Source organism: Sminthopsis crassicaudata, chromosome 2 (assembly GCF_048593235.1).
Source record: "Sminthopsis crassicaudata isolate SCR6 chromosome 2, ASM4859323v1, whole genome shotgun sequence".
Classification (NCBI taxonomy): Eukaryota; Metazoa; Chordata; class Mammalia; order Dasyuromorphia; family Dasyuridae; genus Sminthopsis; species Sminthopsis crassicaudata.
The window spans coordinates 611052083-611074271 of NC_133618.1; the positions used below are offsets into that span (position 1 = coordinate 611052083).

At 40.4% G+C, this 22189-nt stretch overlaps 1 protein-coding gene across 3 annotated transcripts in view; it reads right to left on the bottom strand.

The window, feature by feature from the left end:
• CRTAC1 (cartilage acidic protein 1) overlaps positions 1 to 19736 on the bottom strand; it is a 188228-nt gene extending 168492 nt beyond the window's left edge. For 2 of the 3 annotated variants that reach the window (XM_074296019.1, XM_074296018.1), the window contains exon 1: positions 19564 to 19736. In XM_074296019.1, the coding sequence (XP_074152120.1) occupies positions 19564 to 19587 (24 nt within the window). In that variant the 5' untranslated portion in view covers positions 19588 to 19736. The remainder of the gene's footprint in view (positions 1 to 19563) is intronic. The other variant, XM_074296017.1, reaches the window with a different exon arrangement.
• Positions 19737 to 22189: the final 2453 nt, after the last annotated feature.

Below are 22189 nucleotides of genomic sequence, written 5' to 3' on the forward strand. Positions count from 1 at the left end.
GTTTTACATTTATCCCCATTAAATTTAACTTTATTAGATTTGGCCCATCAATCTAGCCTGGTGGGATCTCTTTGGAGTCCTAATTGTAATCCTACATATTAACTATCCCTCCCAGCACAGTGTCCAGCTGGAAATTTGACAAGCATGCCTTTTATAAGTCATTGATAAAAATGTTGAATTATACAAGGCTAAGAACATATCCCTGGGGCACTCAACAACAGATCTCCATCCAATTTGACTCCAATCCATCATTGATGCCATTTCCAAAATAATATTTTTATGCATAAGAAATACTCGTGTCACTCTGCTCAAAAAATTAGGAGCTCTCTACTGGCCCTTGGTAAATTTCAAATTCCTTTGCTTTTTTTCCTGATACCAAGACCTGCATTTCTAATCACCTTCTGAACATCTCCTTCTCAATGTCTTATCATCATTTCCAATTCAATATGGTCTAAAAAGGCAGTTCACAAACATTCTAGCCTCAAAACTCCTTTACACTCCTAAAAATTATTGAGGATCCCACAAAGACCTTTTGTTTCTGTGGGTTGATATTACCATATTAGAAGTTAAATGTTTTATTATTATAATAAAAATATTTTTGATCTTGCAAACCCTCTGAAAGTGTCAGAGACTCCCAGACCACGTTTTGAGAACAGCTGGTCTAAAGAAAAATCACCTTTTTCTCCAAGACAATCCTCAACTTCCCCACTTCTGCTAACTACATAGCATTTTCCCTATAACTCAACCTTGAAACTTTAAAATCTTTTACTCTTGCTTCTCTCTTATCTCCTATATCCAATCAGTCATCAACACCTGTGAATTTATTCTTAGACACATCCTTTGGACTTACAATCTTCTGTTGTATAGTCAGAATTCAATTAACATTCTTCCAACAGATAGCAGAATTGGAACATTACTGGTGGGCAGAGCACTAGCTTTGGGGTCACCAGACCTGAGTTTCAATCCTGATCCTGTCACTACTATGCATGTGACGGCAGATAAATAACTATCTACCTATATCTAAGTTTCCTCACCTGTAAACAAAAGAGTTGGGTTCCTCTTATAGTAAATAGAATCCTTTTTTCAACTAGTAACCTATTTTAAACATTTGTGCTATAGAGCTAGCTTGTCACATTATTCTGCCCAATGTCATGTAAGCTCCTGAAGGACAAGACTGACTTGCTCTTTTCTTCGTATCATCACAATTTAGCACAGTGCCCTGTACATAATAGGCGCTTAATAAAGCCCAGCTGAATTGAGCTGAATTTTCATGAAACCAATTAAAGATTCTATGTCTTCCAATAATTTTTGGAGGTAGTTCAGTAGTTCCAGTAGTGTTATCATCTTGTTCATTTTTGGGCAGAGATCATAGACCAGATGACCTCTGGGAAAGGAAACTATAGAGAACAAGGAGCTTTCATTGGACCACAGAAAAAAGAGAAAAAAAAAAAGTAGGGATGGAAGCATGCCTGTTACCAAAAGTTTTCCCAATGCAACTGTTTACTACAATCTATCTTCAACAAATATTTATAGACATGGATTTACACAAAATATAAACAAGAGGATGATTCATTATTTTACCAAAAGATTCATGAGTAGATACCTTTAGCAAATTCTCCTGGTGCATTTTAAATGATCAGTTTACAAAATTTTGATTCACAGAAACTTTTTAGGAGTTTATTTGGCACATGGCATTTCTATATTATTCTATTCCCCATTTTGGATATTTGGCTTGTTTCCACTACGAATTTTTCACGCATCCTGAGGGAAACTTGCTCTCTTACAACTCAGTTGCCCAAACTCTGAAATAGAGATTGTATACAAGTCCAAAATGTTATTATATCCTACTTGCTGAAAGCTAGGTCCACCCACATAGTTATCTTTCTGGAAGGGTAGTGAGAATGGTGAGACAGAATACAGAAATTGCCAAGAGGCAATGGATAAAAGTAAAATGTAAAACACACACACACACACACACACACACACACACACACACACACACATATATTTGGAAGCAAAAGATCTGGATTTGAATCTCAGCTCTTCTTATTATTATCTGGGTGACATTGGGCAGGTCATATACCTTCTCTGAACCTAATCTATGATATGATTCTTTCTAAAGGCACAGGAATGGATAGGGAAGTACATGAGACTTGTGCTGTTTGGATAATAGATGCTCACACAGTTGTGTATTTATTGGTGGAATTCCCATGGATGTTAAGATGTTGCTGTGAATTATAGAGTTTTTAGACCATCTACAAACATTAATTTAACTATTAATGCTCAAGATTCAACATCTCCACACAACAGAGAACAAGTTGATATGCTATGGAAAAAATTACACAACTTCCACTGAACAGTAGAAGACCCAGAAGGTGTTTGATACAGTAGATAGATTTTCTAGGAGAACTAAATAGAAAGAAGTGGACAGGAAAGACATAGGAAAAGATGTAAGATCTATACTTATGGAGGAAATACTTACACAGTTGATATTATTCAGCAATCAAAACATTGATGACTACAAAGAAAGACCAATTAGGAAAATATAAGAAGAAAATGAGTATCAAACTTAATATTGAAAGGGGATGTTAGGAGAAAAAATATGAAATCTAATGAGATGCCAAGAGCAAGAGTCCAACCTACTGTATAAATCCTTTCTTTTTACTAGGCTTCAATTTCCTTGTATATAGTGATAAGATGATTAAAAACCCAATATAAAGATATTTAATACAATTTTTTGGGAGGAAAACTCCTGGATGCCCAAGAAAAAGAAGATTAAAAAACTTGGGGGAGGGATTTGATAAAGTGAGGGTGGTAGGAGAAAGAAAGGGAAAATTTTCAAGCAATCAACAAGGACTCTTAAGTACTTACTATATGAAAGGTGCTATGGATACAAGTACAAAGAATCAAACAATCCCTGTTGGCAAGGAAGTTATATTCTTTTTTTTATTATAGCTTTTTATTTACAAGATATATGCATGAGTAATTTTTCAGCATTAACAATTGCCAAACCTTTTGTTCCAACTTTTCCCTTCCTTCCCCCCACCCCTTCCCCCAGATGGCAGGTAGACCAATACATGTTAAATATGTTAAAGTATATGTTAAATACAATATATGTATACATATCCATACAGTTATTTTGCTGCACAAAAAGAATCGGACTTTGAAATAGTGTACAATTAACCTGTGAAGGAAATCCAAAATGCAGGCGGAAAAAATAGAGGGATTGGGAATTCTATGTAGTGATTCATAGTCAACTCCCAGAATTCTTTCACTGGGTGTAGCTGGTTTAATTCATTACTGTTCTATTAGAGCTGATTTGGTTCATCTCATTGTTGAAGAGGGCCACGTCCATCAGAATTGATCATCATATAGTATTGTTGTTAAAGTATATAATGATCTCCTGGTCTTGCTCATTTCATTCAGCATCAGTTCATGTCAGTCTCTCCAGGCCTTTCTGAAATCATCCTGTTGGTCATTTCTTACAGAACAATAATATTCCATAATATTCATATACCACAATTTATTCAGCCATTCTCCATTTGATGGGCATCCACTCAGTTTCCAGTTTCTGGCCACTACAAAGAGGACTGCCATAAACATTCATGCACATACAGGTCCCTTTCCTTTCTTTAAGATCTTTTTGGGATATAAGCCCAGTAGTAACACTGCTGGATTAAAGGGTATGCACAGTTTGATATCTTTTTGAACATAGTTCCAAATCACTCTCCAGAATGGCTGGATGTATTCACAATTCCACCAACAATGTCAGTGTCCCAGTTTTCCCACATCCCCTCCAATATTCCGTATTATCTTTCCCTGTCATTCTAGCCAATCTGACAGGAGTGTAGTGGTATCTCAGAGTTGTCTTAATTTGCATTTCTCTGATTAATAATGACGTGGAGCATCTTTTCATATGACTAGAAATAGTTTCAATTTCTTCATTTGAGAATTGTCTGTTCATATCCTTTGAACATTTATCAATTGGAGATTGGCTTGATTTCTTATAAATTAGAGATAATTTTCTATATAATTTGGAAATGAGGCCTTTGTTAGAATCTTTGACTGTAAAAATGTTTTCCCAGTTTATTGTTTCCCTTCTAATCTTATCTGCATTAGTTTTGTTTGTACAAAAACTTTTCAATTTGATATAATAAAACTTTTCTATTTTGTGATCAATAATGACCTCTAGTTCTTCTTTGGTCATAAATCCTTTCCTCTTCCACAGGTCTATGATGTAAACTATCCTATGTTCCTCTAATTTATTTATAATCTCATTCTTTATGCCTAGGTCTTGAACCCATTTTGACCTCTCTTGTATGGGTCAATGCCTAGTTTCTGCCATACTAATTTCCAATTTTCCCAGTAGTTTTTGTCAAACAGTGAATTCTTATCCCCAAAGCTGGGATCCTTTTGGGTTTGCCAAACACTAGATTATTAAAGTTATCGACTATTTTGTCCTTTAAACCTAACCTATTTCACTGATCAACTAGTCTGTTTCTTAACCAATACCAAATGGTTTTGGTAACCTCTGCTCTATAATATAATTTTAAATCTGGTATAGCTAGACCATCTTTATTTGATTTTTTTTTTCATTAAAATTGATCCTTGAAATTCTTGACCTTTTGTTTTTCCATATGAACTTTATTGTTATTTTTTCTAGGTCATTAAAATAGTTTTGGGGAGTCTGATTGGTATAGCACTAAATAAATAGATTAGTTTAGGGAGTATTGTCATTTTTATTATATTTGCTCACCCTATCCAAGAGCATTTAATATTTTTCCAATTGGTTAGATATGACTTTATTTGTATGGAAAGTATTTTGTAGTTTTGCTCATATAGTAAGAAAATTATATTCTAATATGGGAAACACACATAATGTGTATGTATATAATAAATATATACACACTGTATATATATATGTGTGTGTATATATATATATAATGTACAGATATAAAACCATGCAAATACAAGTATATACAAATAAATATGAAATATTTTGTATTAAAAACAAAGTACTTTGGCAGGAAAGGTACTAGCCATTTTGTGGGAGGACATGATTCCTATAGAATAAAGGCATCAAAAATACCAGGCAGTAAGGTTGCCTACAACACTCTCCAATGAGTCAGAACAAGATTAAAATATAATTGTTAAAGATTTAATAAAATAAATAAAATATAATAGAACATAGATAATGTCAATATGTGGTTTTCTAAATCAACATGTAGCCTGCAGGGATTATTAAGTCTAGTTTAATACCCCTATTTGACACAACAGATGTAAAAGATAGTGCTTAAGTAGCATATTGAAGACTAGAGGAATTCTACAGTCAGTGTTGAGGAAATGTTGGGAAATGGAGTGCTGTGTATAAGGGATAATGAAGCCAGTTAGATTGGATTTCAGAGTATGGGAGGGAGAGTAATGTCCAATAAGCCTGGAAAGATAGGTCAGTGCCATATTGTAAAAGACTTTATAAGCTATTTCTAGGTATAACAGGGAGCCAATGGAGTCGTCGAAGTAGGAGAGTAACATGGTCAGCTTTATTTATGCTTAAGAAAAATCACTTTGACAGCATTATGGAGAATGTCCTGTAGGAAAGAAGAAGACCCATTAGGAGACTATTGCCACAATCTAAGCAAGAAGAGATGAAAACCTCAAGGTGGTAGCTGTGTGAATAGAGAGAATGTCTTTCCAAGCAAGGCATAGAAACAAAATATGTTAACTTACGGGATCTGTGAATGAGGGAAAGTGAAGAAACAAGGGAAATGCTAAGGTTATAAACCAGAAATATTGTGAAGATGGTGGTACCCTCAAAAAATAGGATAGTTTAAGAGGGAGGGTTTGGGGGAAAAGACAATGATTTCAATTTTGGACAAAGTTTGAGAGAAGTCTGAGACATCACTTTGAAATATCCAATGGACACCTGGTAGTGTGATTCTGAAACTTAGGGGAGAGAGTCAAGCCAAATCTGTGAGTCATCTGCCTAAAGATAACTAGATTCATGGAAACCGATGAGGTCACCAAGAGAAAGAAAAAGTTTAAGACAGAACAATGGAGAAAATCTACTATTAAGGGGCATGAGATGGATGATATATCAGTAAAGGAGATGGAAATGGAGAAGGAGCAGACAAACAGGTAGGTTGAGAGCCAGGGAAGGATGGTGTCACAAAATCCCAGAGAGGACAGAGCATCGGAAGAAAGGTTGGTTACCAAAGTTCAATGCATCAGATAAATTGAAAAAAATGACTGTGTCAAGACCTTCAGATATGGCATTAAGCATTAAGATGGTTTATAACTTTAGGGAGAGCAGTTTTGAAACCTTTGTGAACTGTGCCACCATACTGTCCATTTATAGTAGACCACACTACCACATTCCCAGAAGGCTTCAGAAGCCACCTTCACCAAAAGCTTGAGCAGGAAGGTATTTAGGGATGCTATTTAAAATAATATCTTGCTTAGAAACTTTTTGGTTTAATACAGCTATAGAGGAAGCTCTGAGATGATTTCTTTTTTTTTCCCCCCTGAGGCTGGGGTTAAGTGACTTACCCAGGGTCACACAGCTAGGAAGTATTAAGTGTCTGAGACCAGATTTGAACTCAGGTCCTCCTGAATTAAGGGCTGGTGCTCTATCCACTGCACCACCTAGCTGTCCCTCTGAGACTATTTCTACCTACCAAAGAGGTAAATCTCAAGTCTCTTTCCTTCTCTGAAGGTAAGACAAAATAAGTGAAAATGGACTGATCTCTCATTGCTCCTACTCCCCAACCACATTTTAGCCAAATAAAGATGTGCAGCACAGACAATTCAATTGCCTCATCATCCCAGAACTTCCTTCAACACCTAGATCCTTCTAACCCTGGAATATCCCTCAACTGGTCCTCTTCTCCCATTGGTGAATTTCTTTCCATTTTGGGGAGGAACCCAAGCAAACATCCTTCATTTCCTCTACTTTTGCTTCTGGTGCTGGATTTTGCCCTACTATCTTCCTCTTTTTCAGCTCCCTTTTATAGGTCACCATCCCCTATAAGAACAGAAACTTCTTGAGGGCAGAAACTCTATTTCTTTTTGCTTATATTTATATCTCTAATACTTAGCCCAGTGCCATGTATAAAATAAGTACTTAATAGATACTTGTATATCTGCTTGCCAAATGAGGAAGGCAAAAGTAGAAGTTGTCTACCCAATCCTAGCTCTGCTCAAATCCCAAATGAAACTTTCCTTGGTCATCCCAAACAAAATAGACATCTTCATTTGGACTCATTATACGTTATTTATAATTTTCTTATGTACTTATATTCTAATTTGAATGCAGATCTTCTATGAACTGATAAGCTTTCAGTCCCCTGAAGAACAGACTATAGGTCATATTTATCTTTGTAACCTACCAAATACCAGGTTTATTTCATAGCGTTTTGTATGCAATAGATGTTTAATAAATGTTTAGTGAACAAATGAATGATTTCCTGAAGACTATGTGACAGTTGAAAGAACGCAGAAGTGGGGCCAAAGTCAAAAACATAGGGCTTAACCCAAGCTGAGTTACCATGGAATCTTGGGCAAGTGTCAATTTTAGTTTCTTCACAAACAAAATGAAGGATTTGGCCTAGATTTTTAAGGTCTTTTCTTGGTCTAAAATTCAATTAAACAAACTTCATTAAGAGTCTACTATGCACAAGGCACCGTACTCAGTGCTGGACTGCATGCTTATTATGAGTCAGGTGTATTAAGGAGCCAAAAAGTCTAATATATCCTTGGCTTTCAGTAACAAAGAGTTGATAGTCCCTTTGTCCTTGGCCCTGGTCAAATCCCATCTGGAGTTCTAGGACACAACTTAATGAAAATATTTTAAAAGGAGAACACATCCAGAAGAGATTGACCAGGATAAAGAAAGATTTATCCAGATCGTTTAAGTATTGGATAGAAAAAGTGGAGATATTTTACTTAAGTTTTTAAGGGGTTGCCATATGGAAGAGGGATTAATGCTTATTCATTGGCCCTATAAGATAGAATAAGGGAGCAATGTGTGGAAGCTGCAAAGAGGTAAATATGGGCTTGATGTTAAGAAAAACCTCCAATTGAGTGGAGCCAAGGATAGAATGGGCTGACTCAGAGGTGGGGAGTTCCTTTTCCTTGGAAGTCTTTAAGCAGAGTTAAATGCCTATTTAACAGGTATGGTAGAGTATGAATTCCATTCATGAGTAGGTGGCTCCTGAGGTATCTTCCAATTTGAAAATTCAGTGATTAGAGACAAAGACAGAAATAAAACTATTGCCATCCTGACTTCATGGTGGAGACTTGGTTAGGAATGAGTGGATTATGCGATATAGTACAAAAAACTTAGACCCAGAAACCTGCATTCAAGTTCTGATTCTACCACTTATATAATCTAGGGCAAATTTATATGAGGAAACTAGGGCCCAGAAGGTTTAAATGACTTGCCTAAAATCACACATGTTGTTAAATATAAGATTATTTATATATTTTTATATGTGAACAGTTTGGTTGCTGAAAGGGACAGAAAAAAAAAAAAACTTTTGTGCATGAAAAACTGATAAAAAATCCATGTGTAAAGAAACATTTCTTAAATAAAATGCGAAGTGGTACAGACTGTTAGGAAGGTTGGTGAGAAAATGTACTGGGAGGAACTAGTGAAGGGGGAGAAATAACTGAAGCTGCAGGGCATTGTGGTGGCTCAGCTCATTTGCAAGTAACTGTTTTTAGAGTTTGAGAGGTTAACTAACAAAAGGGCAAATCAAAGGACTGTTTGGAATCTGTGGAAAGACTAAATTAGGATTGTTGGGTTCATAGACGACAGAAAGGTGGTTTTATTTAAGTTTTATATGTGTGGGAAAGGTGAGTTCACTGGCCACCTGGAGCTTCTGATTTCTAGCATGGAGAGTATAGGGAAAATCCAACTGTAAGAAGAGTATAAAGAAACCAAGAGAGAGACATCAACTGCTGTTCTAGGAGCCTACTGATTGGAAGATAGGCTTTATTTTGATGATTATCTGAAAAAAAGGTGGTACAGTTTCTGGGGAATGTATTCAAAGAGAACTGAACTTGGGGGCAGTTGAGCTATTGACCTGTATAGCCTTGTCAACAGCCTGAGAGAAGTGAAATCTGTCAGAGATTCCTGGTTCTTCTGTACTGATCAAAGGCAGGCTTTGTACTTCTTTTGCTATTAGTTCTGCTTTATTTAATTATTTGTTTCTTTTGGGGAGGCGAAAAAAAAAGCATACTTCAATCTGCACTCACCAGTTCTCTCTCTAAAAGTGGATAACATTTTTTTCATGATGTTCAATGGTGTCCAACTCTTTGTGAAACCCATTTGGTTTTTTCTTTTTCTTTTTTTTTTTTTGGAAAAGATACTGGAATGGTTTGCCACTTTCTTCTCCAGATCATTTTACAGATGAAGAAACTGAGGCAAACAGGGTTAAATTATTGCCTAGGACCACACATTTAAGAAATTAAGAAATTTAAGAAATTTTGAACTCAGGTCTTCCTGACTCTAGTTTTGGTGTTCTATTTATTACACTCTCTAGCTGCCCTTTTTTATCATGAATCCTTTGGAATTGTCTTGGATTATTATATTGATTAAAGTTGTTAGCTCTGTTTTAAGAAGAGGCTTGAAGCTGATGGATTGTCCTATTCTATGACTCTTAGTATCAGGGACAAAATTTGAATCCAAGGCTTCTGACTCCCCGGTACTCTTTCTACAGTAAGATGTTGCCTTTCTGAAATTTAGTTTCTTTGCATACAAAATGAGCACAATCAGATATCTTCAACAAAGAGAAGCTCTAATCCAATTCCAATTGATCAATGATGGACAGAATCAGCTACACCCAGAGAAGGAACACTGGGAAATGAGTGTAAACTGTTTGCATTTTTGTCTTTCTTCTAGGTTATTTTTACCTTCTGAATCCAATTCTTCCTGTGGAACAAGAAATTCAGTTCTGCACACATATGTTGTATCTAGGATATACTATAGCACATTTAACATGTATGGGACTGCCTGTGATCTAGGGGAGAGGATGGAGGGAAGGAGGAGAAAATTTGGAACAGAAGTGAGTACAAGGGATAATGTTGTAAAAAATTACCCATGCATATGTACTGTCAAAAATTATAATTATAAAATTAATTAAAAAAATAAAAAACCCCAAATGAGCACAATCATTTAATACTACATTTAATACTAAGGCCAGGCTGTTAGAACAGCAAATAAGCTCATTCAATTAAACAACAATTCAATTCAACATATATTTATTAAGCACCTACTATATACAAAGCACGTTTCCAAGCTCTTGGGAAGGGACATGGTTCCTGACCACTTAAAGTTTGGTAAGATAAGACAGCAAATAATCAACAACAAAAAATAAGGATGGGGAAAACAATTTTTTTTTAATAATTAAGGAAAAGCACATTAGAGGTGCAACATACTACTCACATATTTAGAAGGCATAGAAACTTGTAACTTGTTTCAGATAAACAAAGTGAATTACTTTGAAGAACAGAAAGTAAATGGGGCTTTACTGATAATCTCTAAATTCTCTTCCAACTCTAAGTCCTAGGATCTTGAAGCATAAGTTCCAGTTCCAGTTCATTGCTCTGGAATTAAAAAGTAGTGGGTAACATTCTTGGCCAATGTGCAACTAGTACTGGTGATGGGACTGTAGGAAAATGATTTCAATGTTCTGTGCCTCAGTTTCCTCACCTGTAAAATTAAGGCATCGGACTGGATGACTTCCAAGATTCCTCTCAGCTCAAAATTTCATGAAACCCAGATATTCAACAAGTATTTATTACCTACTATGTGGAAGGTACTGTATTAAAGCTTGAGGGACAAAGATGAAAAAAAAAAAATGACAGTCTCTCCCCTCAAGCAGTTTATCATCTTAAAGAGAAAATACATATGGTTGTTTATTTGTTCAGTTATTTTTGACTCTTCCCGATCCTATAGAACATAGCTGCTAATGCTGTCCATGGGGTTATCTGGAAAAGTTACTGGAGTGATTTTGCCACTTCCTTCTCCACTTCATTTCAGAGATGAAGAAGTTAAGGCAAACTGGGTTAAGTGACTTGCCCAGAGTCACACTGTTAGTGTCTGAGGCTGGATTTTAATTCAGGTATTCTTATCTCACAGGCTAACACTCATCCTCAGGGAAATCTAGTTGTCTTCAGAGCATATTTAATTTGCAAACAATTAGGTACTATCTAAGTTAGAATGTAATAACACTTTATAATCAGTCCAAAACAGGGGTTTTTTTGTTTTTTTTTTTTTTAATTGAGAAAATTTGAGGAATGAGAGACTACTTTCAACTGGAAGAGCTAAAAGAAATTGGAAAGTTTCATAGAAGAAATAGCACCTAAGTCAGATTATAAAGAAAGAGTAGGAATTATTCAGTAAGAAATGGGGAAAAAAGTGCATTCTAACCAGGAGAATGGCCTGTATAATAGCAGGGAGGAAGACAAGGACAGATCAAATTCAGAGAATAGCTAGTAGTTTTATTTAGGTAGAATATACTATATACAAAGAACACTGTAAAAATCAGGCCAGGAAGGTAGGTTGAAGTCAGATCACAACAGACCTCACATGTCAGTCTGAGAAATTTATTTTATCCTGGAGACAATGGGGAGCTACTGAAGGTTTGGGTTTTTGTGTTGTTTTTTTTTCTTTAGCACAGAAGTGCCAAGGTAGCTCAGACTGTCATATTAGGAAGATTTTGGCAACTATAAGGAGATTGGGAGTGATGGGAAATGGGGAGCTAGTTAAAATACCATTTCAAGGTCCTTAAGAACCTCCTGTCTATAAGTGGAAGGGAGAGATGCAAGGGATTATGGAGATAGAATTGATTGAAATTGGCACATGATATATGTTGGGGTTTGTATACATGGGAAAGTAAAGAAAAAGATGAACCTGAGGTTTTGAACTTTGAATGCAGAGGGAATCAAAGTTGGGAGAAGGATTCCGTTTGGAAGGGCAAGAAGTCAGTTTGAGAGCATGGGCAGGACATTCTAATGATTGGGTCTAGATAATCGGCAATACAGAGGCAGGCTTCAGGGGAAAGAACAAGGCTGAATGCAATATACTTACTATAATAAAGTCAGTGTAGTAGATGGAGTGTACTTTGTAATGGTAAGTCATCACCTAAATGTGATTATTGTAATTCTCTTGCAGTCCCACCTACCGCCAAGGGGCTGCACCATCTGAGTTCTGTAACAGATTCCCATGACCTTGTCACTGTGCTTGTTGAGAGCAAACCAAGATAACAGTAACTGGAAACAAGAGGAAGGGTCATTTTACACTCTCTACACTTAGGATTCTTCTGTGGCTAATTAAAGTAATATGTCAAAACGTCCCTTGAAAGAGATCTTTAAGAATATGCCTGTTCAGTAAACAAGGTTTTTACTAATTAATAACACCCTTCCCCATTCTTCACTGAAGTTCCATGCAGGACCGTCTCTCTCACAGAGATGGCTGAGGAGGAAAAGGATGAAGGAGGAGTTGCCATCTCTCATTCTCAGTGGGGACAGATCCAGTCATTTGTCATCTGTGTAGCTATCACTTTCTCCTCCGGATGTTGATCAGATTTCCTGGGTTGGAACCAACATGCAGGGCCAAGCAACTGGAATATCTCCAAGAATGAAATGCTTTACTTCTTATGAAGTCAACGTGATTTCTTTCAAGGAAAAATCCCTTACATTAAGAAAAAAAAAAAAAGAAAGAAAGGTGTCTACTTAAGGTTTCTGAAGGACAAATCTTTTGGCTTTTTATTTTTTTTTTTTATTAAAACACCAACTATTCTTATTCTTTGACCATCAGCATGTAGACGCTCACACCCAAGCAAAGCAGAGAGTAGACATACTATACAAAGAAACAGGAGCCTGATGGGGGAAAATGACTTGCCTAAGATTATATACAATGAGTCAGTGGCAGAGACAGAAATAGAACCCTCCAGACTCCGATTAGTAAAAACCATTTGGACGTCCTTCTGTAGGCCCAGTGCCATAAGCGGAAAATTTACTCCAGAGCCAGAGAATGCTTGGGTGGGAAAGAGTCCTACAAGATACAATAGCATAAAGTACCATCCCTCCCCTCTCTACCCTCATCGGAGGTAGACCACAAATCATGGCTCTAGCTCCTATTTTTTCACCCACCATCCACTTTAAAAAAAATTATACTTGATACAGTCTCCTATTTATACATAGGTTTCTCACTTTATGGATGGACCTCATTTATGACCTCAGTAGTGGTGACTTATCAATGTCATACCATCTTTATAGAAAAGTATCTGGGCTTATATCTGCTATTCAACTAATGAGGCAACCAATAAGGTCCTTCCAGGTAATTAGAAGATCACTGGCTGGACCCATAAAGCCATATCTACAGCATGCAGGGGACACAGAATGACCAGATGCTGTCGGTACTCTTAAATCATTGTGTCCTTAGGAAGGCTTCTTCCAACAGAAAGATCCTTCCCTAAGAATCAATAGTTCAATGTTGTCTGTCACAACCTGAGTTATGCTTATAAAATTTAACTTCCAAAGGAAGGCTGTACTCACAAATGAAAATCCTAGGGTGAACATGGTGAAGAAATTAAGAAGCTCTGGTGAATGTCCACATAAAAGGAAGCGGCATATAGAGCCATAACTTTCTAGTTTTTGTGCTTGGAACAAGCAACACAAAATACTTAAAATACTTAATCAAATCTATTTTTTGAGAACAAATTCAGTTGAAGAAAAGGATGGTGTTACTGTTATTACTGAGTCATTTTCAATTGTATCCAACTCTTCACGATCCCATTTGGGATTTTCTTGGCAAAGGTACTAGAATGGTTTGCCATTTCCTTCTCTAGTTCATTTTTACAGATTAAAAAAAAAAACCCAAAAAACAGGCAAACAGGGTTAAGTCTTGCCCAGGGTCACTGAGGCTGAATTTGAATTTGGGAAGATGAGTCTTCCTGACTCCAAGTCTAGCACTCTATCCACTGTGACACCTAGCTGCTAGGGAAGGGTACAGCAACTTTAGAACCGAAAACTCTCTGGGTAAAGACCTTGAGAATCCTTGACGATACTACTAGGGAGATTTCCTTGAGGAAGGAATGGGGAAGACACAACAAAAAGATTATCTGGATTGTAATTGCCGGGGGTGGGAGAGGAAATTCACTATCTGGTATCTCCAGGATTGTTAAATCCAGAATTTACTAATTACTCTTGCTAACTTTGGTTGTTTCTAACTCTAGGAGAGACACTAGTATAATCAATGCCCTGGGGCAAAAACCCTCTTTTTCTACATCAATTCTAAAGTATAGCAGTAAGTAGGGGCCAATACCCATATTCTTTCATTTCAGACTTTACCAGTTAGGAAGGAAGGAAGAAGGTAGAGGAAGGAAGAAGGCAGAGGAAGGAAGGAAGGAAGGAAGGAAGGAAGGAAGGAAGGAAGGAAGGAAGGAAGGAAGGAAGGAAGGAAGGAAGGAAGGAAGGAAGGAAGGAAGGAAGGAAGGAAGGAAGGAAGGAAGGAAGGAAGGAAGGAAGGAAGGAAGGAAGGAAGGAAGGAAGGAAGGAAGGAAGGGAGGGTGGCCAGGGGCACTGAGATGAAGGCCTGGCTTCTCCTAAGGCTCCATCAGGATCCAAGGGGAGATGGGATCAGGGTGATGGTTATGGAATATGCATTGTATAAAGTCTAACTAGCAGTCACAATAGTTAACTAATACAATAGTCACAAGAATCAGGAAGACTAGGATTCAAGTCCCATATTTAACACATATTAGTTGTGTGATCACACGAATCACTTAACCTCCCTGTTCCCTTCCCAGTAGAAGTAAGAAGGGAGGAGAGCTGTCTTCAGTATTGGACTTTAGAGCAACTCATGGGTGATATGTATTTTGTGAGATTCCCTCTGTAGTGGCTCATGCCTTTCTCCTCTTCTCCATTCTTACTGCCACATTTCCAATCAAAGCTCCAGTTACATCATCTTGAAAAGACTATTGTAATTATCCATCAAGTTCTGAGCAATTGTCTTTCTTCCAATCCTAAAAGCCCAATTCTGACACAATCTCTCTAAAACTTTTAGTGGCTCCCTACTGAATACACTCCAAATTCCTTCATCAGGCATTCAAAACCCTTTATGATCATCCTTTCCTGCATTATCCAGTCATTGATTAGCCATGTGACCTTGGACAAAGAAAGCACTTGACCTCTATGATCTCTCTCAGTTTCCCCATGCATAAAACAAGATTGGAATAAATGACCTCTAAAGTTCTCCCTAGTGCTAACATTCTATAATTCTACTTTTTCCCTTCACTGAAACTGGATGACAAATATATATTCATTCCCCTAACATGCTCTGTGATTTCCTGACTCTGACTTTGTTCACCTTGCCCCTTTCACCTGGATTGTCCTGTCTGTTTCATTCTTACTCATTCTACAAGGGCATCTAGGTAGCCTGAAGCTTTCTCTGACTTTCTCAATCAGGGATCTCTTCCTTCCCTAAAATGTCATAACATTGGATACCTTTTTGCTCTTTCCTATTCTATGTTATATTATAGCCCTTTTGAAATTTGTCATCTCACCAAAAGACTAAGCTCTTGGAGGACAAACATTATCTCCAATTCTATGTTTTCTTATTTATTCAAAGCCCAAATAAAGAAGAACCAATAGTTTGTTGCATGGTTCACAGTCGTACACACTGTTACCAAGAGCTCCCATAACCCATGCTGAATTCCAGCCCCTAGCTTACTTACACTTTAGCTTGGATGACCTGACTCGCAAAATGGGAGCAGAAAACATTAGGTCACTCCAACACTAAGCATAATAGTAGTAAGTAATGGGTTAAATTGTCAAAGTAGCAGTGAAACTTCCAGCAGTGTTTTGCCCCCACTGCCATCTTTAAAGGGATTACAGCTCTAGGGGAATCCTATTAATATTCTGCCTTCTGCCTTTGACATTGTCCTATGGAACCCACTAAGACATCTCTTAGTGAGTTCCTTCCTATTCCTTAGTCACCTCCTTAGTCAGGGTTCAGGAAGAGTTCTCTTAGACTGTTTTCAGACACACGGATATTTTTAAAAGGGTAAAGTATCTCTTATTTCTATCTGTATATATAGGAATTGGATGATGGAGTTGTTTGTCTACCCAAGACTTCTCTGAAAAATGATTAAGACAATTTGGGAGATGGAAAAAAAAAAAAAAACAAGGACAGAGAGGAAAGATAGAGAGGCACAAGATCAGACATCAGAAGACATGGGTTTGACTACTGGTTCTGCCATTTACTACTTATCTATATGACCTTGGACCATTTGGGCGTCCCAGTTTGGGACACTGAATTTGACAAACTCTATGGTTCCCTGCAGCTCTAAATCTATGGCCCTATGAAAAACATATAACAAGCACGAATAGGATCTTCTGTATGAGTTATGGGAATAGTACCTCCTCCTCATCCAATTTACATAATCAAAGCATGGGGGGAAGAAGGGAAGTGCTCCCTTCTTCAACTACACAAAACATCACCAAACTTCTTGTCAGTTCATCTTTACTGAGTGCCGGTTATGTTTGGAACACTGTAGGAAAATGTGTGTCCTGCTCTTGACTAGTTAAAAAAGGAATGACTAGAGCCCCATGAAGCACAAAGGAATGATCACAGCAAGGGGGCAGAGCTGAGTCAATACTTCTCAGCATCTTTTGCGGTATTGTGGGGAGAGGCCCTCCCTACATTTATCTAATCACACACTAAAATACAATTTAACAAGGTTCAGGATGCATATGGTCCCATGTAAGTACAATGAATAAGAGTAAAAATGGAGAAGTCATAAGTCACCCTCACCTTTGTGGGGGTGTGTGTGTGAAGAAATACAAGAAGCCAATTGCCTTTCAGGCCCCGGAGCTACCTCCACTTGCCTGGCCCACACAGAATCCAAGGGAACTCAGGGAGCGTTCTACCATCACTGACAATAACCTACATTTATTTCATGTTTAAAAGATTTACAAAGCACTTTCCTCACAACAATTCTTTAAGGGCAGATAGTATAAATGAGCTCATCCCCATTTTACAGATAAGGAAATGGATCTTCAATCAATCAAAAAGTATTTAAACACTTGCTATGTGCCAGAGAGACTGTCCATGGCCAAAATACTAGTGAGTTTTGAAGCCAGGAATTGAAATCTCATTGGACTTTCTCCATTATGACATGCTGCCTCTGCACAGGCATGGTTTTTGTTTTTTTTTTTTAAAGACCTGATAGCTTGTCTCCTGAAAAGTTAGTGGGAGGAAAAATAATATTGGGATTCATCCTAAAAAGACAAAGGGATCAGGCCACATAGTAACAAAAAAGTATCATATAAATGGTAGATATCATTACTTTACAAAGCACTGAATATATAGTATATTCTAACTGTTCTAAGATAGTGAAGGTATTGTTTTCCCTATTTCCCAAATAAGGAAAGGGGGATCAGAAAGGTCAAGGAATTTGCCCAAGATGGCCAGTTTATAAGCTATAGACAGAGGGAGAATGGCTAGGATTTAATTCCAGGTTTTCTAATGTTAAGTCCCTTGTTCTTTCTATTATACCACATTACTTTTCTAAAGGTATTCCCCAGGAGCAATCTCCCTGAACTTCACAATCAAACATCTGAGTACCAAAAAAAATAAACATCAGGCACAACCTAGATGTAGATACTAAAAGAGACCGAATCAAGCAGGTATTTAGCCGCACAAATTCCCAGTGGTGTGATGGTCCTGGGAAACAGACCAGGAAGGTGTCAATTGCAGGTACAAGGATGATGGAATTAGTTTTCTGGGAGTATAGAAGATGTACTCACTCAGCTTTTAGACTAAAATAGTCCCACTAGGAACATATGCCAACCACCAATGTCCAGGAATAGGGCAAAGGCAATAGGATATATTGAAAAGCAAGTTGAGATTGAGTTTCAGGTAAAAATTCAGAGCAGGCAATCCTTCTATACAGGTGTGAACCTTCCCTCAGAGTTCCTGTTTTTCAACTGGTGGTAATGAAATTGGGAATATATTAGGGGTGATGACCCTACTTCCTCTCTGCTGCCGTGGTAAACTCATTTAGAACTGTTGTTTAAAAAAAAAAAAAGATTTTCTTTACTAAAAAGAGATTAACTCTCCCTGGAGAGCCATATTGGAAGTGACTGGATGATCCCAGCTCTCCGTCCTCTCCAAAGATTGGTTTATATGGTAATGTTGTTCTTTATATCAGGTTTAATTAAGGATTTACCATCCCTGATCCTAACCCATCATGGCACCCAGCACCAGGTCTCCCAATGATGTCTCTTCTTTTTTCCAGATAATGTTCTGCCAAGTGCCTAGTCCCTTGTCTTTCTTTTTTCCTTTGGGCCTGGCTCCAATTCCGGATGTCCTATAGCTTGGCCCCAAAGAAACCTCAGTTAGGACTCAAGAACTTGCCTACCCTCATGTAAACTCCCAAGCTGCGGGGTCCTTCCTTGCTAAAGACTTGGGTTCCCCCGCAGTGCCACATGGGAGCCAGATGTGGGGGACACCAAAATATCAAGACTTTATTAGGGTTCTATAGCCATACCTGGATCTCTTCTGCATCCCCACACCCCCCCTGCAAGGTCTGACTAGAGCTCCTGATCACTGTTGGTAGGATCCCATCCAGGGGGAGATGACTTAGGATTCCTGAGTTCTGCTCTGCAGAAACAGGACTGTTACAGGACTCTTCAACTCACACATAGCCCAGAGAGTCCTCTGCATTGCTGGGCATGCCCCCAAAATCTAGGCTTTCTTGTTCCCCACCCCCCCTCCACTAAGCTACCCTCCAAGAGAGGCAACTTAGTTTCCTCTAGGAAGCCAGCAATCTAGCTTGTCAGAAGCAGGCTCAATGCTAGACCACACCTCAGTCCAAGCAGAAGAGACTGGCTGTGGGAGCTCAAGCAGCAATACTATGTGGAGCTGGGACTCAGCAGCTGTACATCACACAGCTCCATGCCTAAGGGAGCTTTTCTTCCCAAGGGAGAGCTCCAGCCCCTCCGGGGGTATGCAATGACTGGAGGCACAGACATCCTGGTCAGGCACAGGAGCTTCCAAAGCAGGGGGATTGAGACCGCCCTAATCAGTCACTTCCCGACTACCCCAGCTCAGTCTTCTTCACCTGCTCCCCTCCCATCACCTCCACACTCTCCTGTAGCCAGCTCCCCCTCCCCAAACATCTGACCTCCAACAATCCCCCCTCACCTTCCCTCCTAATCCTTCCCAATCTCATCACCTCTCCTCTCTTTTTCCTCTTCTCCATTCCATAACTCCCCCTTTCTCCAGAGGTTTCCCCTCCCACATCCCCCCTGCATGGCTTATCTCCAGCCAAGAGACGAGGGTTCAAGAACCCCGCGCCCCTTCTCAAGTTGAGAGACAAGCCACTGCTTCCTTCTCCTCCTCCCCCCTTCGCTCACCCCGGCTGCCATCCCTGCTGCCCAGCTTGAGGGAATGGGGGGGGGGGCGGGAACGGTGGAGGGAAGGGAGAAACTTTCTCCATCCGAAGATATTGGGGGGGGGGGTTGGAAAGGTACAAGGGACAGCCGGGTACTTACGGGGCCGTCCGTTCCGGGTGCCATCCTCACTGCCCCCTCCGCCCCCCGCACCGTCTGGGGGCGACGGGTCGCGGAGACAGGGCGGGCGCTCGCCTCCTTCCAGCTCCCTGTCCCGGCCCCGGGCTCGCCTCAACCCTCTCGCCCCGACGCCGCTCTGCTTTATACAACTCCACTCGAGCGCGCCCAGGCTTATGTAAAGGCTGGCGGAGACAGGCAGCCAATGACTGCAGAGCCGGGGGGTGGGGAGCGGGGGGCGGGAGGGAGGGATCGGCCAATGGCAGGAAAGGGAATTCGGGGAGGGGGGGCATTGGGGTGGGGGGCAGAGGGGCCGCCTCCCCGCGCTGATTTAGTAGCCGGGATTGCGGTGGCAGTCGGCGGCCAGGCTGGCCCGGGAGCCGGAGCGGGAGCGGCGGCCTCGGGGGTGGGGGGCAAGCGAGCGCTCCTCCCCGGTACAGCGAGCGCTCCCCGCAGCCACGTCTCGTAACCTTCAGGAGGCAGCAGGGCCTGGCGAGAAGAGGGGCGGGGGGAAGAGGGCTCCTCCCGGGGCTCTGGTTCCTGGAGCTGTCTCCAGTTGGGATCCGGAGTCTCGGGGGAGAGGAACGGACCGGGAAGCATGGGGAGGGGATTCCGGGGGCTGGGTCCCTCCGGCGGATTGCGCCCGGAGGAGCAGCGGGGGCAGCTGGAGCGCCCCTACCTGCCTTTCTCGTTTCCCCTCCGGTAAAGATCTGTCGCTCGCCTCGGGCAGGACCCCGGAGCCGGGCCCGTCTGGGACGGCCGCTGGAACGGCACTGATGGCGAGATTCCGGGCTGCGGAGCCCGAGAGCTGAGCCAGATCTTTATCCGGTCTAGGGGACGTGCCCGAGTGCCTCCCGGGAACTGTTTAGTATGGAGGGAAGGCCTCCACCGACGGCTCCGGGGGGCGGGGAGGGAGCAGTGCGGGAGGAGGAGTGGAGAAGGCGGCGGCGGCTGCTGCCTGCCGGACTCATCCGACAAGAGCACGGAGCCCCGTCCAGTCCCAAGAGCGCGCCACTTGAGCCCCCGCGCCCTTGCCTTAGGCTGGCCCTGCTCTGGTCCAGGGCGCCAAGACCCCACCAGGCCCTTCGGTGCTGGTGCGCACTGGGAGTTCCTTCCCTAAAGTATCCACTGCAGAGGGCATGGGAGGATTCCCGTTTATTTCCGAAGCATGGGGGGACGCGCGGTAGACATGACCAGAGAAGGACGTTCTTGGGCATTCCTGCCAAGCAGCACCATTCCCAGGGCTGGGAACCGGCCCAGGTAAATGTCCAGACCAATGGGCCTAATCACTGGTTCTGACATGAGCAAACTAAACTGGGCAAGGCCTAGGGTATCTGACATATAAGCGCTGGGGATTTGGATGCAGAGAGAACCACGGAAATTAATGCATACTCAGATGACACGGGACAGATCTAATAGCTTTTGTTTTCCCCTATAAACACTGCTGGTATTCATATGGCCATCCTCCATTAGTGTAGACTTCCCCGGTCAACCTGAAACTTAGCTCTTACAACTGCTGAGAAAGGGATTGTTAACATTCTAGAATACGGGATGCAGCTAATGGTGAGGAACTAGACCTATAAAGACCAAGAGCCTGTGTGCCCAGAAATACTCAAACAAAACTGTAAGCTCTCCGGACTCTGGAGGGGATATAATAGGACTTCTAGCTTCTGAGAGCCCTTCCTCAAAGAAATGTGAGTTCTTCCAATATAAGGACAGCTTTTGGTTTTGACTTGCATTGTGCACCTTGCAAGATGCTTTAGTTGTAGTAAATGTTTGTAGAACGAATCCCTTTATTGAATAGGAGATCCAATCCAAACAACCTGAGGACTCTGTCATTTCATAACCATTAGCCCTTTTTTAAAGAGTGAAAGCAGATGAGTGAGAGATCGCAAAAGAATGGATGGTACTGATGTTCTGATTTGGGGGGAGAGTGTCTTTGGTCAGGCCCCTGATTTCACTGGTTTCCAGCCTGAAAATTCCCTCCATCATTGCAGATCAGCAACTGATAATGATGGCTAACATGGATGTCCCCCAAAGTCTTAGTGCACTTTTAAGATTTAATGCATCTTGTAGAAATTATTTCATTTGATCCACTTTAGCTTCTAGTCTTAGATTGCCTGAAGTCCTGAGATTAAGTGACTTGCTCAAGAAGACACAGCTAGCATGCAATATAGGACTTGAATGCAAGTCTTTTTTTTTTTTTTTTCTTTTTAATCCAAAGCTAGCCCTCTAATCCACTACTTCATGCTACTTCTTTTCCATTCTGTTAATCAACCTTAAATGCATTTTGGTCTTTGGCTGCATCTCAGTGTGGTTACTTGCATACCTCCTATGATGTTTGATCTTGGGCAAAGTTCTTTGGACAGAAACTGCCTCAGCATTCTCAAGTCAGAGAGCCAGAAAAATAACTGATAATTAGCTCATTTCATTCAGTCCAGGAGCTTTTAAGCACACACACACACACACACACACACACACACACACACACACACACACACACAAACACACACACACCCCTTTCTTGGTTTTCTTCTCACTTCTCCCCCTGGTGTGCCAAGCTGTGAGTAGCAACCATAGCAGCAGACCTTTCCCTTTTCTTGGCTTGTCT